General features: G+C 45.7%; 1 protein-coding gene across 1 annotated transcript in view; it reads right to left on the reverse strand.

Annotated features, from left to right (window-relative positions):
* Window positions 1-3,544, reverse strand: part of ANXA5 (annexin A5) — a 76,047-nt gene extending 72,503 nt beyond the window's left edge. The window contains exons 1-2 of the mRNA XM_073641163.1: window positions 3,422-3,544; window positions 1,332-1,365 (exon numbers count right to left, since the gene is read on the reverse strand). Of these exons, the coding sequence (XP_073497264.1) occupies window positions 1,332-1,340 (9 nt within the window). The 5' untranslated portion in view covers window positions 1,341-1,365; window positions 3,422-3,544. The remainder of the gene's footprint in view (window positions 1-1,331; window positions 1,366-3,421) is intronic.
* Window positions 3,545-17,229: the final 13,685 nt, after the last annotated feature.

Raw genomic sequence — 17,229 nt, forward strand, 5'->3', positions numbered from 1 at the left:
CTGCAGTCACTACTTCCAACTAGACTGTTTTTTGGCCTCGGTCAACACACTTGCATGGAGCAAGACCGCACTCATCTAGTCTGAATGTGGATGGAAATATGCATATCGCATACTTGCAGTCACATGACGGCCGGGACTAGAGAATCCTCACAGTGCACAGTGTGTGCAATGTGAGCACTCACAAGTCTGCAGTCATGTAGTTTAGGACTGGACAACCCCTTTAAAGGGAACCCGTCAACCACCAGCAGTTGTGACTACCTATCTAAATTCCCTGCGTAACAGTCCCATTATTGCATTAAATACAAACAGATCTTTAGAAAGGATTTCTAAAGTCCGTTTAGGATATGCAAGTGAACCCTTTGACTAGTCGATGGGGTGTTAGTTTCCCCAGACTAGATGGCCCATTTAGCAGGTTATCACACCCCTGTGAATTCACAGCTACACTGCTTAGTCCTGCTGTTAGGGACAGGAGAGCAGGAATCCCTCATCTTTTATATCTACTAAACAGACACAAAAGATATAAAATAGCAGGTAGAGTCCACCTAATATCTCAGAAAAAGCCATATATGGGGCACTAATTAACCTTGGTATACCTTTGACTTTTTACCAATACAATTTTCCCACCCTGAATCATACGGTATTGGCTAGAAAAATTAAAGGTGTTGTCCAGGCAAAATAAAAGCTTGCCCAGGACACTGGAGAGAAAGGGGAGAAAAAAAATAAAAAAAAAACTGTACAAGTTGTTGTGTTGTCTGCGTCGGGAAAGGAAGTGGAGAAGTCGCCATTCAACCAGCCTCCTGATCGCTGGAGCAAAATCTTGGCTAATCAGAAAAGTGAAGACGAACCATAGGTCACAGCAGACTGTGTGGTAGGTTCAACAATGCCCTGCAGGCACTCTCTCACAAGAGGCATCAAATACAGCCAAGGCTGTGCAGTCGATATAAAATGGACTCCTAAAATATATACGGTAATAAATTGGTACAGCAGTACAATGCAGGATGTGCTGTAAATGTTTCCAGAAGAATTTGGGAATGTTATGAAATGTCTGTTCCTGATCTAAGGATCTCAGCTTTTAGTGGAGATGAATCTGTGCTGCACTTTATGTACATGCTCAGTAGTGAGGCAGTGAGATGAATCTGTGCTGCACTTTATGTACATGCTCAGTAGTGAGGCCGGGCTGTGGAGTTGGGAGTCAGGGAAATTGAGAAGTTGGAGGTTTAGCTTACCAACTCCACAGCCCTGGATACAGCACTATATCCATGACTCAAACCATCATTTTGTAGTGTAGAATACATACACAATTTGATAATAGTAAATGAAGGGCAGCGCACCTTTGCCATTTTGCTTCTGATGGGTTTTCCGGAGCTGTAGAAAGAAGAAAAGTATATATGTTAGAGGAAAAGCTGCTTTGGCCATTGTCTTAAATCAAGGTCTTTGGAGAAAAGCCTACATTTCTGGCATGCAATCAGCTGTGAGACAATACATGAAATATGCAGAGTTGCTTATTAACAGAAAGCTGCTCAGGCAATGCCAGGAAAGGAACAGATACATTATTTGGGGAAAACCTGGGGATAAGTTCCCTTTAATGTATGGCCAGCATCTTTTGCAGCATACTAGAGTGCAGTATATAGGTCCCCAATACGCTGTAACAGGGCTGAAAGATGCTGCCTGTACTTTACTAGGGGAAAGCCTGGTGACGGGATCCCTTTAATATACTAATGAGCAGAGAGGTCCTGGGCCCCAGCAGAGTCCACATTACAGAAACCATTATTCCTCCTGTGTATTGTGCTCAGGTGTAACATTACAGTAATACGACTCCTACATGGAGAGCAGGCAGACAACCTGGTTTTCTAGACAGCATTGCCATCTTACAATAGTCTGATCATCCCTGGTTATGCTACATAATGCTGCTTTAGTCTGAAAAGGGCTCTCTGGTGTTTGTATGAGATGTCCACATTTGCTGCTTTTTGTGTATTTCAGCATCTTGCAGACAAAGCTTAGTGCACTGATGTTATTTTCCACACTGCGTTTCCAGTGCTATGACACTAATGATACCCCATTGCGAGGCTCCTATGCGCCAAATTTGGGATATCAGAAATGCAGAAACCGCCTCGTTCTGATACACGCAGCTAGTTTTATCTGCAGATAATTTGAGCCACAAATTTTCTAAGTGTGACTATACACCTAAAGGGGCCGATGACTGGTCAGACAAACATTGTTTGCCACCAGCCTATCACCTCGTGTATACAGGGATGTGCTGCTGAAAATAATGAAAATGTACGCTCTACAGATGATCCTGTCACATATAAACGAGCGGCGATCAATGCTTGTTCCAGGAAGAATATGTACTTGTGTACACGGTTCCTTAGGGCTCAGTCCCATTTTTTTGTAAAGAACAACATTGACACGTTCAAGTGTTATGTTCACACATCCAGATTTTTATTGTAGACTGATGGTCCAATTAATCCATATAAGAAAAAACAAGCATGGATAGCACTCAAATGCCAACCACGTGCTGTTTTTCACCAAGTAGCTGATGAAAACACCCCTCCTCCCACCATGAGAAAGGTGATAACAGATGGATTGTAAGAACTGACAAGGACCACAAACCTATCCAGAATTACCCCCCCAAAAAACACAACCCACACAGAAAGAAGACATATGGGCAACAAGGACATCTGAATGATGCCATACTGAGGGCTAATAACAGAAACAGCTCCATGACAGGATTAGACTGGGGCTACAGCAACTTTGGTCACAATACCGGTCATCCATCCTGAGTTTGTTAGGTATCACAGCGCAAATGAGTTGGGACCCAGAGGTCACCCTGACACTCACTCGTATTGTGCGGTGATGTTGGAGCAACACCTAGCAAACTTGTGTTACAGCCAATGTGTTAATATATACTATTATCTGTGGATGGGGGAAGAGCCACTGAAACATCAGTAACCAACAGGGTCCCTCCCTGGAACGGTGCAAGAGTAGATTGAAGATTGGCGGCCAGCAGTGGCGTAATGTGAAGCTCTTGGCCCCCACCTATAAAACAGGGGTTTAAATAGTTTGGTCTTCATATATGGGGCAAAGAAACCTTTTGGGCTCTCCCAGGCTTCAGTGCGGCTCCCACCCGTGCACCCACTACAGTTATGCCCCTTTAGACCAGTAATTGCATAGTAATAAATATGCTCCACCACATAAAGCTTGTCGCTTTTACCTCTCAAAACTACTTTCGACACTAACACAAAACAGTCACATACTCCAAGTTGTAAAATCAACTGCGGAGACCTGCTCATTGCTCAAAACTAAGAGTTCAGGCTGCTGCTTGCCCCATGTCACGGTGAGATGCCACCACCACCTCAGCCCAGCAGACTGGCAGCAGACTGGCTCCCTGAAATCAATACAATAGCTGTAGAAGGAAACTTACTGTGGTTTATGGCAAGAAACAAGCAAGGAGATGCTGAGGAGCTGAGCTGCAGAAAGCAATGTAGAGGCAGCCACACCCTGAGCACTAGCACTGCCTCACTTCCCTCCAGCCCTTTTTAACTATTTCAGTAACATTTGTCAGTTTTCATTTGTCAGTTTGGGTAGAAGAGGCTGCTCTCTTTTGTGTCATGGAGTAATTTGTGGGAATGTGGCTGCTATTTCCTGATGAGTGAGCTGCTCACACTGGGGAGTCAGTATATCCAAGCACATGATACTTGTGTTATTATAGTAATTTTTTTTAAGCAGCTCAAACAGATTTCCAGAACTGTTTCCTGTAAGCGCCCCTGTACTTACATACTGTTAATACAACCCTCTGAATAGATCTATACAGCTATATACAGCACAGGGTGAAATAATATTACACGTGATGCCCTGCCAGACACACAGTAGTTATTGCACAGGACCTGTGTGGGTTTTAGAACACCCTCAGGGCTGCAGTGTTTGCCCATCACCTACCTTTTCTTGGTCGCTGCTCCCAGTTGCTGGCAGAATGTTTTCCTATGACATTTGCCACAAATACTCTCGGATCAAACTCTGTCAGAGTGTGAGTGTGATCACAGCACAGGTGCAGAGAAGAAGGAGAAAGCAATGTCTCCAATGTCTGGGTCCACAGTAATTGCACTGCACTTGGATGACATCCAAGTGCAGTGAGATGTTTCATATGCACCCATTGACTTGTATGGGTGCGTGCGTGTGAGCCAAGTCTCGCAGTCACTCACAGCATGCTGCAATTGTTTGATTCGGCATGAGAAAATAAAATCGCAGATCTGCACTGCCCCATAGTAAAACATTGGTCCGAATGCTATGTGATAAAACATTGCACAGCACTCAGCCGTGTTATACACTCGTGTGAGCAAACCCTTACAGATAACGTTCACCCCAGTCAGGATGCATATTGTACGCTAATAGCACAGCAATCCCCCCCCCCACCAAGCAATGCACCAGATGGCTTTTTCAGGTGGGTCTGCTCTGAAACCTGCCTGAAAAAGTGCTCAAAAAACTCTCAAAGGGATGAACATGTTCGTTTCTATGAATTGTTGTTCATATGTTCAGGCTTTTGAGGGTCTTTTAAGTGCTTTATGTTTACAAAGTCACCAAGGGGTTAAAAAAAACCTGATCAGACCATTCTACATTCTAAAATCACTCTGTGCTTTATAATAGAAGCCAATAGGAGGGCTCAAAAGATGCTGGTAACACGGCCGGGTGTTGTTTTTTTTAGCATTTTGCCAATGTTTCTGCTTGAAAAATCGCTAGTGGTTTCTTCAGTGTTGAATGGAGTTAAAAAAAAAAGTTATTTTTGACCACGGGGGAAAAAAGAAATCTAATGTGAATATACCATTAGGTGTACAGGTCACCTTTCATTCTTTCATTCTGCAGACTTGGCATCCATAAAAAAAACCTCTGTATGCTGCTGTATGAATCAGAAGTATACAGAAATACTGTATGCACCACATACTGCTATGGACAGAGCTGTAATATGCCTGTAGCATAAGACCTTAAAGGGAAATTCCCATCTCTTATACATTATATGGAGAAGAGCACACACCTCTTAATTATTGAATTCAGTCTTTTAGATGTATAAAATCCAGCCGCTAGCCATGTAGTTTGCCTTTACAAATACTTGGGAAAGAATGGGTTGTCCTAAGGTAGTGTCCCCAACACCAGTCCTCAGGTCCCACCAGCAAATCACATTCACAGGATTTCCTTAGAATTGCTCAAATGATAATGCCATCACCTGTGCAAGGAAATCCTGAAAACATGATCTGTTGGTGGTCCCTGAGGAGTGAAGTTGGGGAACACTGTTCTAAAGAGTTCACAGGATTGGAACGTGGTACTGTAAAAAGATGGCATCGCAACAGGTCAGTTGTGAAATTTCTTCCCCTCTATATATTCCACAATCACGATCAAAAGTGGAAGTGTTTAGAAACCACAGCAACGAAGTGTCAGTCCATGTAAAGGCACACAGCAGAGTAGCTGCGTGCTGAAGCGCATAGCGCAGGGATGTCAAACTCAAACACACAGAGCGCCAAAATGAAAGACTTGGACATAGTCACGATCCAGCCAGTATACAGTATAATGGGCTCCACATAGTTCTCCATACAGAATAATGGGCCCCACATAGTCCTCCATACAGATAAATGGGCTCCACATAGTCCTCCATACAGAATAATGGGCCCCACATAGTCCTCCATACAGATTAATGGGCCCCACATAGTCCTCCATACAGAATTATGAACCCGATATAGTCCTCCATACAGAATAATGGCCCCACATAGTCCTCCATACGGAATAATGGGCCTCACATAGTCCTCCATACAGAATAATGGGCCCATATAGTCCTCCATACAGAATAATGGCCCCACATAGTCCTCCATACAGAATAATGGGCCTCACATAGTCCTCCATACAGAATAATGGGCCCATATAGTCCTCCATACAGAATAATGGGCCCACATAGACCTCCATACAGAATAATGGCCCCACATAGTCCTCCATACAGTATAATGGGTCCCACATAGTCCTCCATACAGAATAATGGCCCCACATAGACCTCCATAAAGTATAATGGGCCCCACATAGTCCTCCATACAGAATAATGGGCCCACATAGTCCTCCATACAGTATAATGGGTCCCACATAGTCCTCCATACAGAATAATGGCCCTACATAGACCTCCATAAAGTATAATGGGTCCCACATAGTCCCAGATTATACAGAATAATGGGCCCCTCATAGGGGTGGTGATTCTGGTGTCACAGGCCAAATAAACCACCCTGTGGGCCAGATTTGGCCCACAGGCCAGAGTTTGAGATGTATGGCATAGTGCATAGAAGTCACCAATATTCAGTAACTGCAGAGCTCCAATCCTCCTCTGGCATTAACATCAGCACAAAACCTGTGCACTGGGAACTGAAGGTTTCCATGGCCGAGCAGCACATGCAAGTCTTACATCACCAAGCAAGATGCCAAGCTTCGGATGAAGTAGAGTAAAGTGTAACGTCACTCAGTTCTGGAGGAGCAGAAACATTATCAGCAAGATGAATCACACTTCTCTATCTGGCAGTCTGATGGATGAGTCTGGGTTTGGTGAATGTTAGGAGATCCATATCCACCTGACTGCATTGTGCTAAGGGTAAAGTTGGTGGAAGAGGAATAATGCTATGGAGATGTTTTTTCAGGGTATGACCTGAACCTCTTAGTTTCAGTGAGGTTTACATACCAACGCATTTTGGAAACTTGTATGCTTTGTGAGAACAGTTTGGAAAAGTCTCTTTCTGTTCCAGCATGTCTGTGCCCCATAATACAAGGTTCATACAGGCATGGTTGAGTGAATGAACCGAACTAGCCGCACGGAGCCCTGACCCCAACCCCATCAAACACCTTTGCAATGAACTAGAAAGGAGATTGCAATCCGGTCCCTTGTGGCCAACATCAGTGACTGTGGGAATTTTAGCCCATTAATTCAGAAGAACATTTTTGAGACACAGTCCAAAATTTTGTAGAAAGCTTTCCCAGAAGACTGAAAGCTCTTTATCTGCAAAAGGGGGACCATCTCCATATTACAGGCTATGGATTAGAATGGGTAGTCAAAAATCTTTGATAGGTGAAATGTGGAGGTGTGTCACAAATTTTTTTGCTTATAGTGTAAATGTGTCTTATTTTTGGGGCTCAGTATAGTGCCAACATTAATGGAGATCTGACTCTGCATTCATGGCTCTCTATATTCCCTTATATGAGAGTTCCCAAAATTGCAGAGCACACTTGCTCCCAAAAGTTGGACCTGTACCTCTCAGACATAAATGTCTAAGAGAATTGCCCCTTAGGGTGTCCATACACATACGTCTGAAGTTGATCAAAATGGACGATTTCAACTAAAACTATCGATCATTGAGTGAAATTTAACAATGAATAGATGGATATATGGATAGATGATAGATAGATAGATAAAGAGGTAGATAGATAATAGATATATGGATAGATGATAGATAGATAGATAGATATATGGATAGATGATAGATAGATATGTGTGACTCACGCGCGTCCTCTGTAAGCCCTACCCTGGGAGATGGGGGACTCAGGTCGGGTCCTTTGATGTAGAGATGGGGTGCAGCCGTGGCCCGGACCCGACCCGTGCCCAGGGTCATCACACTGGAACTAAAAAAAGATGGTACGGGCTTATCCGGGTTGAGTGGCTGATCTCGACTACGCCACCTGTGGCACCTGGTGAAGGCCACCAGCGCCGCTGCAGTCCGCTGAGGCATGGTGTTATGGCAGCCGTAGTTGTTACTACTCCCCACAGGCGGAGCAAGGCCTCAGGGCAGAGGGACAGGATGACGGGGGTAGTAGTCTAGGAGGCCTGGTGCTGCGTAGCGCGGTGTGATGCAGAATAAAGAGTCCGGAGGCCATAGGGGTGAACTTCCAAGGCTTTACTCACAAAAGAGATGGCAGTAGGAAGGCGACTCCCTGCTCCTCGCGGAGTTCTGTGGTCACCAGAGACGAGGGTCCGACAACCTCCGAGTAAGTCCAGCGTTCAATCAGGACCCCGCACCAGAGTGTTCCTAGACTTCAGACCGGGTACTTTCCTATCTGTGTGTGTGTAGATAGGCCGGGTCTCCCTCTGAACTCCTCTCAGAAAAAGGGTACGGGTGGCAGCTCCGCTCCTTCCGTTACCCCGTGGGATCCTCAGGGCCTACCTGGCTTTCCCAGCCAGGACGTGGAGTAGCAAGGTCGGGTGTCGGGGGCCGGTACCCCTCTTGCAGCCGGAATCCCTCTGAATATATCAGGTTGGCAAGGACAGGTGGCGTATACCGCTCCGTCTGCATCCTCCGTGGGATCCATTTGCGGTGGAGCTACACTCTTAAGCTCTGGGCCTTCTTGGTCATGATCCTTGACCGGGTTGAGACATCCATTATCTGCAACCTGCCCCTCGACCCAAGGCCAGGGTACGAGGGCTGTGTCTCCATCCGATGCAGGCCCACACAGGATCCGCTTACAGGGTAGGAGTTCACAGTAGAACAGTCAAAAAACCATCATAGAGCAAACTGAAGGACAGCCTGACCGGCTGACGGACAGAAAGGACCATTAGAACAGAAAAGGACCAAAGACCAAGATGGCTGGGTATTAATATTAATTTTTTAAGTGTCACTAAAATGTGAGTCCTCCACCCTCACCCACTAAATGGTTCCCCTAGCTCTTGGTTCCTCAGTGTCCCGATAACCAGGAGGGCAGCACCTAGTGCATTTTAGCCCCCTCTGGTGGGAGAAGTGTGGTGTTGTATGTGAAGGAAGGGTCCTGACCATCGCACTGTTCTTACCTCAGAGGAGGAACACTACACTCCATTAGAGAAGTGCAGCATCCCTGTGGTGGTCGAACCCTCAGGGGCACCACATTCCCCCCTGGTGAAAGACAGCACGTCCGCGGGCTGCAAAAGAGTAATACCCAGGAAAGTTTTCTTTTTATACAACAATAAACCATCTTCCCTTTATGGGAGGCACATCTTCTTAAACGTTTCGAAAATAATATATAGTATAAAAATACAAAAGTATAAAAATATAAAATTATAAAAGTGCTAGCATTTTCCAGAGACATTTGTGCACAGACAGACGGGTTAAAGTGCAAGGACAAAGAGTCAGTTCAGAAGCGCGAGGGACCTGTCCCAAACCCCCAACGTGGGCCCTGGGGTGGCTGCAGGGCATGAAGATCCCGAGTTGGACCTCCAGGAGAGCCACCCTGACAGGTTTTTCTTCTGAGGTCTAAGGTAGAAATATCCTCGGTTTTACATAAAACCAATAAGGAGCACCTAAAGAGATGTAAACTATTTACAGGGTAAGAGTCTGTCTGCTGCAAGTCCGCAGGGACCAATGTCTCTAGAAACCGGGGATATAAATCAAAACATAAACACAAACAGCATAACTTTCAACAGGTTACAACCGCCGGGGCTGCTTAAATCTCGGGTTCCCTCCTGGGAAAAGGCTCGTTCCTCCCAACGGAGGCTGACCGGTCCTCTGAGGCTGAGTGCGAGGGGGCATCGCTCCCGGACACCTTGTAGACATCCAGGGCGTACCACCCCCACACCCCATGATGACGGGTGTAGGTAACTACGTAACCCGGGAAGAGGTTCCGGCCAGGGTGTCCCTTCTTCAGACGCGGCTCGACGTCCTGCCTGCTGACGAAGACGTCGTCCTGGTAATGGGGACTCCTTATGAACCCCCACCCCGCCTCATGGTGGAAGCGGACTTGCCCTTCCACACGGGGACTTGGACGGGTTGCCTCTTCCTGTCGGGCCCGGGACTTGGCAGCTTTGGCCCGCACCTCGAGGCGCTCGCAGCGGACCTCCCTCTGGCGTTGCTCCCGAGTGAGTTGGAGAATCTGCTCACGGCACCGCTCACTCCTCCTCTGCGCTTCAGCCCGGGTCTCCCGGGGGAAGCCCATCAGATCCCCCCCCCGGTTGTCTCAGGCCCACTCCTCAGCCTCCGGCCAGGTGACTGTCGGTGCGGGTAGCGGTGTCATAAGGGGTTGCTGCGGGTCCTCTACAAGCGTGGACCAGTCCGGGTTGGGGCCGGTGGACACCCCTGCAGCCTCAGGCGCTTCTGATTCGGGAGTTGGGCGGCAGTGCAGGTCTCCGCCTATAGCTGAAGCTTGCAGCTCCGGGGCAAAGACCTGTTCCCAGGTGACCGCGCCGGGCAGGAGATACTCAGTCATGAGGTCCAGTATGGGCACGGTAGGTTCAGCAGCCGGGGCAGGGGCAGTACACTCACCCGCCGCTGGGCCGCTCACGACCTCTGTCACCGCTTCCCCCTGAGCTCCAGCTCCTTGGCGGCGGGTCTGGATGCGCAGCAGCATATCTTCCCGCCACGCAGCAGACGCCGCCTCCTGGGCCTCTTTCAGTCTCCGCATAAGACCCAGGGCTTCCTGGTGGAGAAACTCTATATCTCCCACTGTGAGAACTCTGCCGCTTCGCTCCCTTCCGGGTGAAGGACCTGGACCGGGTTCGGAAGGCTCCGTTTGTTGCGCTCCAGCAGCGTCCATGTCCTCTCCCGAAGGCCACCAAACTCCAACGGCAATGGCCGCACCTTGTTGTTTTTCTTCCTCCTCCTCTTTCGGGGCGGTTCCGGGGCGGTTTGCTGACAGGCCCGCCTTCGTTCAGCCCATCCAGCTTGACGGGCATTACCCCGAGGACAGTCTCTGATGGAAGGGGCGGTCCGCACTTTTGGCGCCATGCGGGAGCCCAGCCCACGATGGGAGGTGTTTGAAGACCGTCTTTTCACAGCACTATGGCGCCTGTTCTTCTTGGGCGGGCGCCATTTTAAGTGGAAAACGACAGTTCAAGGTGTAAGGCACACAGTACCCGGTAGCAATGGGTAATTCCTTCCTTTGCTGCGGGCACGCGATCCTGCCGACTACGCCAAGTTTTGTGTGACTCACGCGCGTCGTCTGTAAGCCCTACCCTGGGAGATGGGGGACTCGGGTCAGGTCATTTGATGTAGAGATGGGGTGCAGCCGTAGCCCAGACCCGACCCGTGCCCAGGGTCGTCACACTGGAACAAAAAAAAGATGGTACGGGCTTAACCGGGTTGAGTGGCTGATCTCGACTACGCCACCTGTGGCACCTGGTGAAGGCCACCAGCGCCGCTGCAGTCCGCTGAGGCATGGTGTTATGGCAGCAGTAGTTGTTACTACTCCCCACAGGCGGAGCAAGGCCTCAGGGCAGAAGGACAGGATGACGGGGGTAGTAGTCTATGAGGCCTGGTGCTGCGTAGCGCGGTGTGATGCAGAATAAAGAGTTCGGAGGCCATAGGGGTGAACTTCCAAGGCTTTACTCACGAAAGAGATGGCAGTAGGATGGCGACTCCCTGCTCCTCGCGGAGTTCTGCGGTCACCAGAGACGAAGGTCCGACAACCTCCGAGTAAGTCCAGCGTTCAATCAGGACCCCGCACCAGAGTGTTCCAAGACTTCAGACCGGGTACTTTCCTGTCTGTGTGTGTGTAGATAGGCCTGGTCTCCCTCTGAACTCCTCTCAGAAAAAGGCTATGGGTGGCAGCTCCGCTCCTTCTGTTACTCGGTGGGATCCTCAAGGCCTATCTGGCTTTCCCGACCAGGATGTGGAGTAGCAAGGTCGGGTGTCGGGGGCCGGTACCCCTCTTGCAGCCGGAATCCCTCTGAATATATCAGGTTGTCGAGGACAGGTGGCGTATACCGCTCCGTCTGCATCCTCTCTGGGATCCATTTGCGGTGGAGCTACACTCTTAAGTTCCAGGCCTTCTTGGTCATGATCCTTGACCGGGTTGAGACATCCATTATCTGCAACCTGCCCCTCGACCCAAGGCCAGAGTACGAGGGCTATGTCTCCATCCGATGCAGGCCCACACAGGATCCGCTTACAGGGTAGGAGTTCACAGTAGAACAGTCAAAGAACCATCATGGAGCAAACTGAAGGACAGCCTGACCGGCTGACGGACAGAAAGGACCATTAGAACAGAAAAGGACCAAAGACCAAGATGGCTGGGTATTAATATTAATTTTTTAAGTGTCACTAAAATGTGAGTCCTCCACCCTCACTCACTAAATGGTTCCCCTAGCTCTTGGTTCCCCAGTCTCCCGATAACCAGGAGGGCAGCACCTAGTGCATTTTAGCCCCCTCTGGTGGGAGAAGTGTGGTGTTGTATGTGAAGGAAAGGTCCTGACCATCGCACTGTTCTTACCTCAGAGGAGGAACACTACACTCCATTAGAGAAGTGCAGCATCCCTGTGACGGTCGAACCCTCAGGGGCGCCACAGATAGATAGATAGATAGATAAATAGATAATCAACTGATGACAGTGTTTCATTGTCTGAAAATAAGTCATCTCTGTATAAATTGTCCATCCTATAGTCACACCAATTCAAAGTATACAAATAACCTTCTAGAAAAAAATCCCAGATTGTTCCAGAAAAATCTTTGTCATTAAACCTATGTTGCCAGGTTGCACGACTGTAACTGCCAATATGGAATAAAATGTGTATAAACGTACCAGTTTTTTAACCCCTTCATGACCTTGGGATTTTCCGTTTTTGCCTTTTCGTTTTTTGCTCCCCTTCTTCCCAGAGCCATAACTTTTTTATTTTTCCGTCAATATAGCTGTATGAGGGCTTGTTTTTTGTGGGACGAGTTGTACTTTTGAACGACACCATTGATTTTACCATATATTGTACTGGAAAATGGGAAGAGAATTAAAAGTGAGGTGAAGTTGCAAAAAAAGTACAATTTCACAATTGTTTTTTTTTTTTTTTTCCATGTTCACTAAACGCTAAAACTGACCAGCCATTATGATTCTCCAGGTCATTACGAGTTCATAGATGCCAAACATATATAGGTTCTTTTTCATTTAAGTGGTGAAAAAAAATCCAGAGTTTGTAAAAAAAAAAAAAAAAAATGGTGCCATTTTCCGAGATCCGTAGCATCTTCATTTTTCGGGATCTGGGGCTGGGTGAGGGCTTATTTTTTGCATGCCAAACTGACTTTTTTATTTATACCAATTTGGATCAGATATGATACTCTGATCGCCATTGCATTTTATTGCAATGTTGCGGCGACCAAAAAAACGTAATTCTGGCGTTTTGATTTTTTTCTCGCTACGTCTTTTACCGATTCGATTAATTTAGTTTATAATTTGATAGATCAAGCGTTTCTGAAAGCAGCGATACCAAATATGTCTAGTCTCCGCTGCAAATTTTGACTGATTGAAATGTCATTACATGCAGTGGATCCGCATGTTAGGACAACACAAGTGTGACATTAGAAGTAATGGGATTAGGTGTCGCTAACACCTAACCCTAGCTTTAGTAATGAAGAGGTGTCAGCCAAACACCCTCATTACTAAGTAATGAGTTAAATAAACACACACATTAAGAGTAAAACACTTTATTTGAAATAAAATAGACACATTCTTTAATCCTTTAAATTAACCAATATACTTATCCAAGGTCCAACGGTAATCCAAGGGGTAAAGCGATGTCCCACATTTCTTTTTTCAGATATCTTTATTTAGCTCCAAAAAGCAATCATTGCTGTACAAAAATGCATAAACAAAACACATAAAAAATGCGACAAAACACGCGTTTTTGCAGCAACGTTTTGCCAAGAAATGCAGAAACTTTGCAGAAATTTCTGCAGTCAAGTCCTGAACATGCGCACATAGCCTTATAAGTAGCACGGTCCTTTCAAAAAATTAGACAGATTTTGTACTCTACTAGAGTGCAATTGTGTAAAAATGTTGTGCCATTTTGAAAAGTCACAAATGATGAATTAGGTTTAAATATTTGGAAACCCAAAATCACTCTCATAATGTAGAACAAAAGAAAAACCAGAAAAAAAATGAAGAAATGTTGATTTTAAAAATGGAACAAATTAAATAAATGAATAAGCTGCAAGTACAAGTCAGTATTAAGCCACGCTCACACATTCAATATTATATATCAGCATTTGTAAGCCAAAATCAGGAGAGGAACAATCAGAGGAAAAGTATAATAGAAACAAGTCACCACTTCTGTATTTATCACCCACTCCTGGTTTTGGGTTACTAATGCTGATATAAAATACTGACCAAATACTGAACGTGTGAACGTGGCTTTAAGAACCATTTTTCTTCCACAAAAGTAATGATGAATCAGCCCTTATATTCCAAATGGAATGTGATAAAACTACTGCAGGCCTACATCACATTCATCATGCATCATCACAAATCTATCTACCCCTTACACAAGCTGTAGTTGTGGCAGTATTAGGCTTCGTGCAGACAAGCGTATTTTTTGTCATTCAAGAAAATGGTGTCAATTATGTACATGATACTCTGACAGTGTGAGGATAGAGCGGTCTGATTCTCTAGGAGGAGGAGAAGATGGAAAAAAAATATCCATCTTTTCCATTCTGTCAGTCCGTGGAAATCAGACTGCACTCAGTTGTCATCTAAGTGCAGTCTGATGGTTTGCACGCATTCTTTGACTTGCATGGCCGAGTGCAATCCAAATATCGTGATTTTTTTCCCAGACAGACTCTAAAAATCAGACATCTGCATGACCCCATGGCATAACATTAGTCCAGGAGCAATCCAATGTTTTCTCGGATCTCACTCAGACCGGTAATATGGTCATGTGCACGAGCCCCAAGGCTTCATTTACACACAATTTTTGTCAAGTTTTTTTTTTTTTTGCCAAAAATCATATAAAACATGGCAGTATTTGTTTAAAAGCACATGCCATTTTCTTGGCGCAAGTTTGGCGCATGGTGTCACATCCTCCTTTCTTGCTTAACCTTGACCCTCTTCCCATATACGCGGCCCACCTTGTCTAGTACACAGAAAGTAGTAACTCACAGGTACTACACAAAATTTGATAACAGTAGGTCGTCATATTGCAAATTTTCTTTTTTTTTCATGAAAATGTTGCTTTAGCCCCAAATTTTTCACTTATGCAAGAGGTAACATGAAAAAGTGGACCGCAAAGTTTGCTACCCACTTTCTTCTGAGCATGGTAATACCCCACATGTATTTTGTATTTGCTGCAAATTTGTCAGTTACACAAGGGTTAATAGGTGAAACTGGACCCCACAATTTATTACGCAATTTCTCCCAAACGCAGTGATGCCCCATATGTTGTCAGAAACTATTGTTAGACCACACGTCAGAGCTGAGAAGGAAAGAGAGCTATTTGGCTTTTAGAGCACAGATTTTGGTAGAATAGTTTGCGGGCGACATTTACGGAGCCCCAAAGGTGCCAGAACAGGAGAAAACTCCCAAAAGTGACCCCACTTTAGAAATTTCACTTCTCAATTAATTAATCTATGGCTGCAGTGACTATTATGTAACATTCACACCAGGATTTTTTTCTGGAGAATTGCAAATATGCCAGTTTAGTGCCCATACATTGTGCCCCCAATACAGTATAGCGCCCCCATATATTGTGCCTAGCTTGTGTTTCTGGAAACACACACCCCATAAATTGTTAACTGAGTTCTCCCCGCTACAATAATGCCAAACATGTGGCCGCTTACTGCAGTTTAGGTACAGTGGGGCTCAGAAGGAGGTGGGCATTTGGGTTTGGGAGTGCAGATTTCACTGGATTTTATTTGAGGGGCAGGGGACTGTGTCACTTTTCCAGAGTATTTGTTCTACCAGTAATGTGGAACCCCCTATATTTCCAGTGACAGATGATGGACCTGAATAGGGGCTGGTTTTGTGTGGGATAAATTAGGGTTTTTTGTTGGCAACAGGCTGGGATCACAATCTTGTGTTCTACGCTGAGCACTTACATCGGGTTTCCATGTAAATCCCAAAAAATGTGATACAGACCTGCGATGGAATCACTCATTATAATGAGGCAGATGGAGACACTTTGGACTCTGTTTGGTGGAGAACGGTGGTTGCCCACACTTGTCGCCATATTTTGAGAGCTGTAGCTTTTTATTGTTTGGTGACCAAACCGGTATGAGGGCTTATGTTTTGTGAGACAAGTTGGAGATTTCTTTGGTACCGATTTGGAGCACATAAAATTTTTTGATCGCTTTTTATTCATATTTTTCAGACACAGAATGAACAAAAACCAGCAATTCAGTTATTGTTTTCATCTATTTTTTGCACCATTCATTGTGCAGAAAAAAGTGATGAGACCATTTTATTCTTCAGGTCAGTACGTTTACAGCGATACCAGATTTATATATTTTTTTATGTTTTGTTGCTTTTACAGACTAAGAAAATTTTACAAAAATTTATTTGTTTTTGCATCATTATATTTTGAGAGCTGTTAGTTTTTATTTTTTTCCTGAATGAGCTATATTAGGGCTTGTTTTTGGAGGACAATTTGGCAATTTTATTTGTACCTTTTTTTTTTACATATGACTTTGTGATTGCTTTTCATTAAATTTTTGTGTGTATTCGTAATTATTTTTTTTTAAGGTGTTTGTCGTACGGAATAATGCCAGTTTTATAGATCAGGTCGTTCCGGAATCGGCGATACCAATTATGTGTTCGCTTTTCTTCTTCATCCTGCGCAGACCGCCATCACTTTTTCCAGCCAGGACTCGTCTCTGCAGAAAATAACACAATTATTTAGAGCACCGCTTCCAGAGCACATTCCCCAATTTTTTCCAACTTATAGATTACACCACATGAAGAAAAAAAAATGACATAGCAGCGCCCTGCACAAGACCACCCATTGAAAACAGCAACCTCAAAAATAAAATACATCACAGCAGTAATGATATCCCTTAATTAGCCCCTACAGTAATAATATCCCCCATCCTGGCACCCTTGTGTCTCATTCCTGGCCCCAGCCTCATGTTCTCCAATCCTGGCCCCATGTGTCTATAACCTGCCCCAATGTGTTTCCACTCTGCCCCATATGATCTCCCATCCTGCCCCATCTGACATCTCCATCTTGCCCCATGATCGTGCCCCATCTGTCTCCATCCTGCCCAATGATCCTGCCCCATCAGTCTACATCCTGCCCCATGATCCTGCCCCATCTGTCTCCATCCTGCCCCATGATCCTGCCCCATCTGTCTCCATCCTGACCCATGATCCTATCCCATCAGTCTCCATCCTGACCTATGATCCTGCCCCATCTGTCCCATGATCCTGACCCATATGTCTCCATACTGCCCCATGATCCTGCCCCATCTGTCTCCATCCTGACCCATGATCCTACCCCATCTGTCTCCATCCTGACCCATGATCCAGCCCCATCTGTCTCCATTCTGCCCCATGATCCTGCCC

This window comes from Phyllobates terribilis, unplaced genomic scaffold, assembly GCF_046119375.1.
Source record: "Phyllobates terribilis strain yellow unplaced genomic scaffold, ASM4611937v1 Scaffold_1__5_contigs__length_1240528914, whole genome shotgun sequence".
In the NCBI taxonomy this organism is placed as follows: Eukaryota; Metazoa; Chordata; class Amphibia; order Anura; family Dendrobatidae; genus Phyllobates; species Phyllobates terribilis.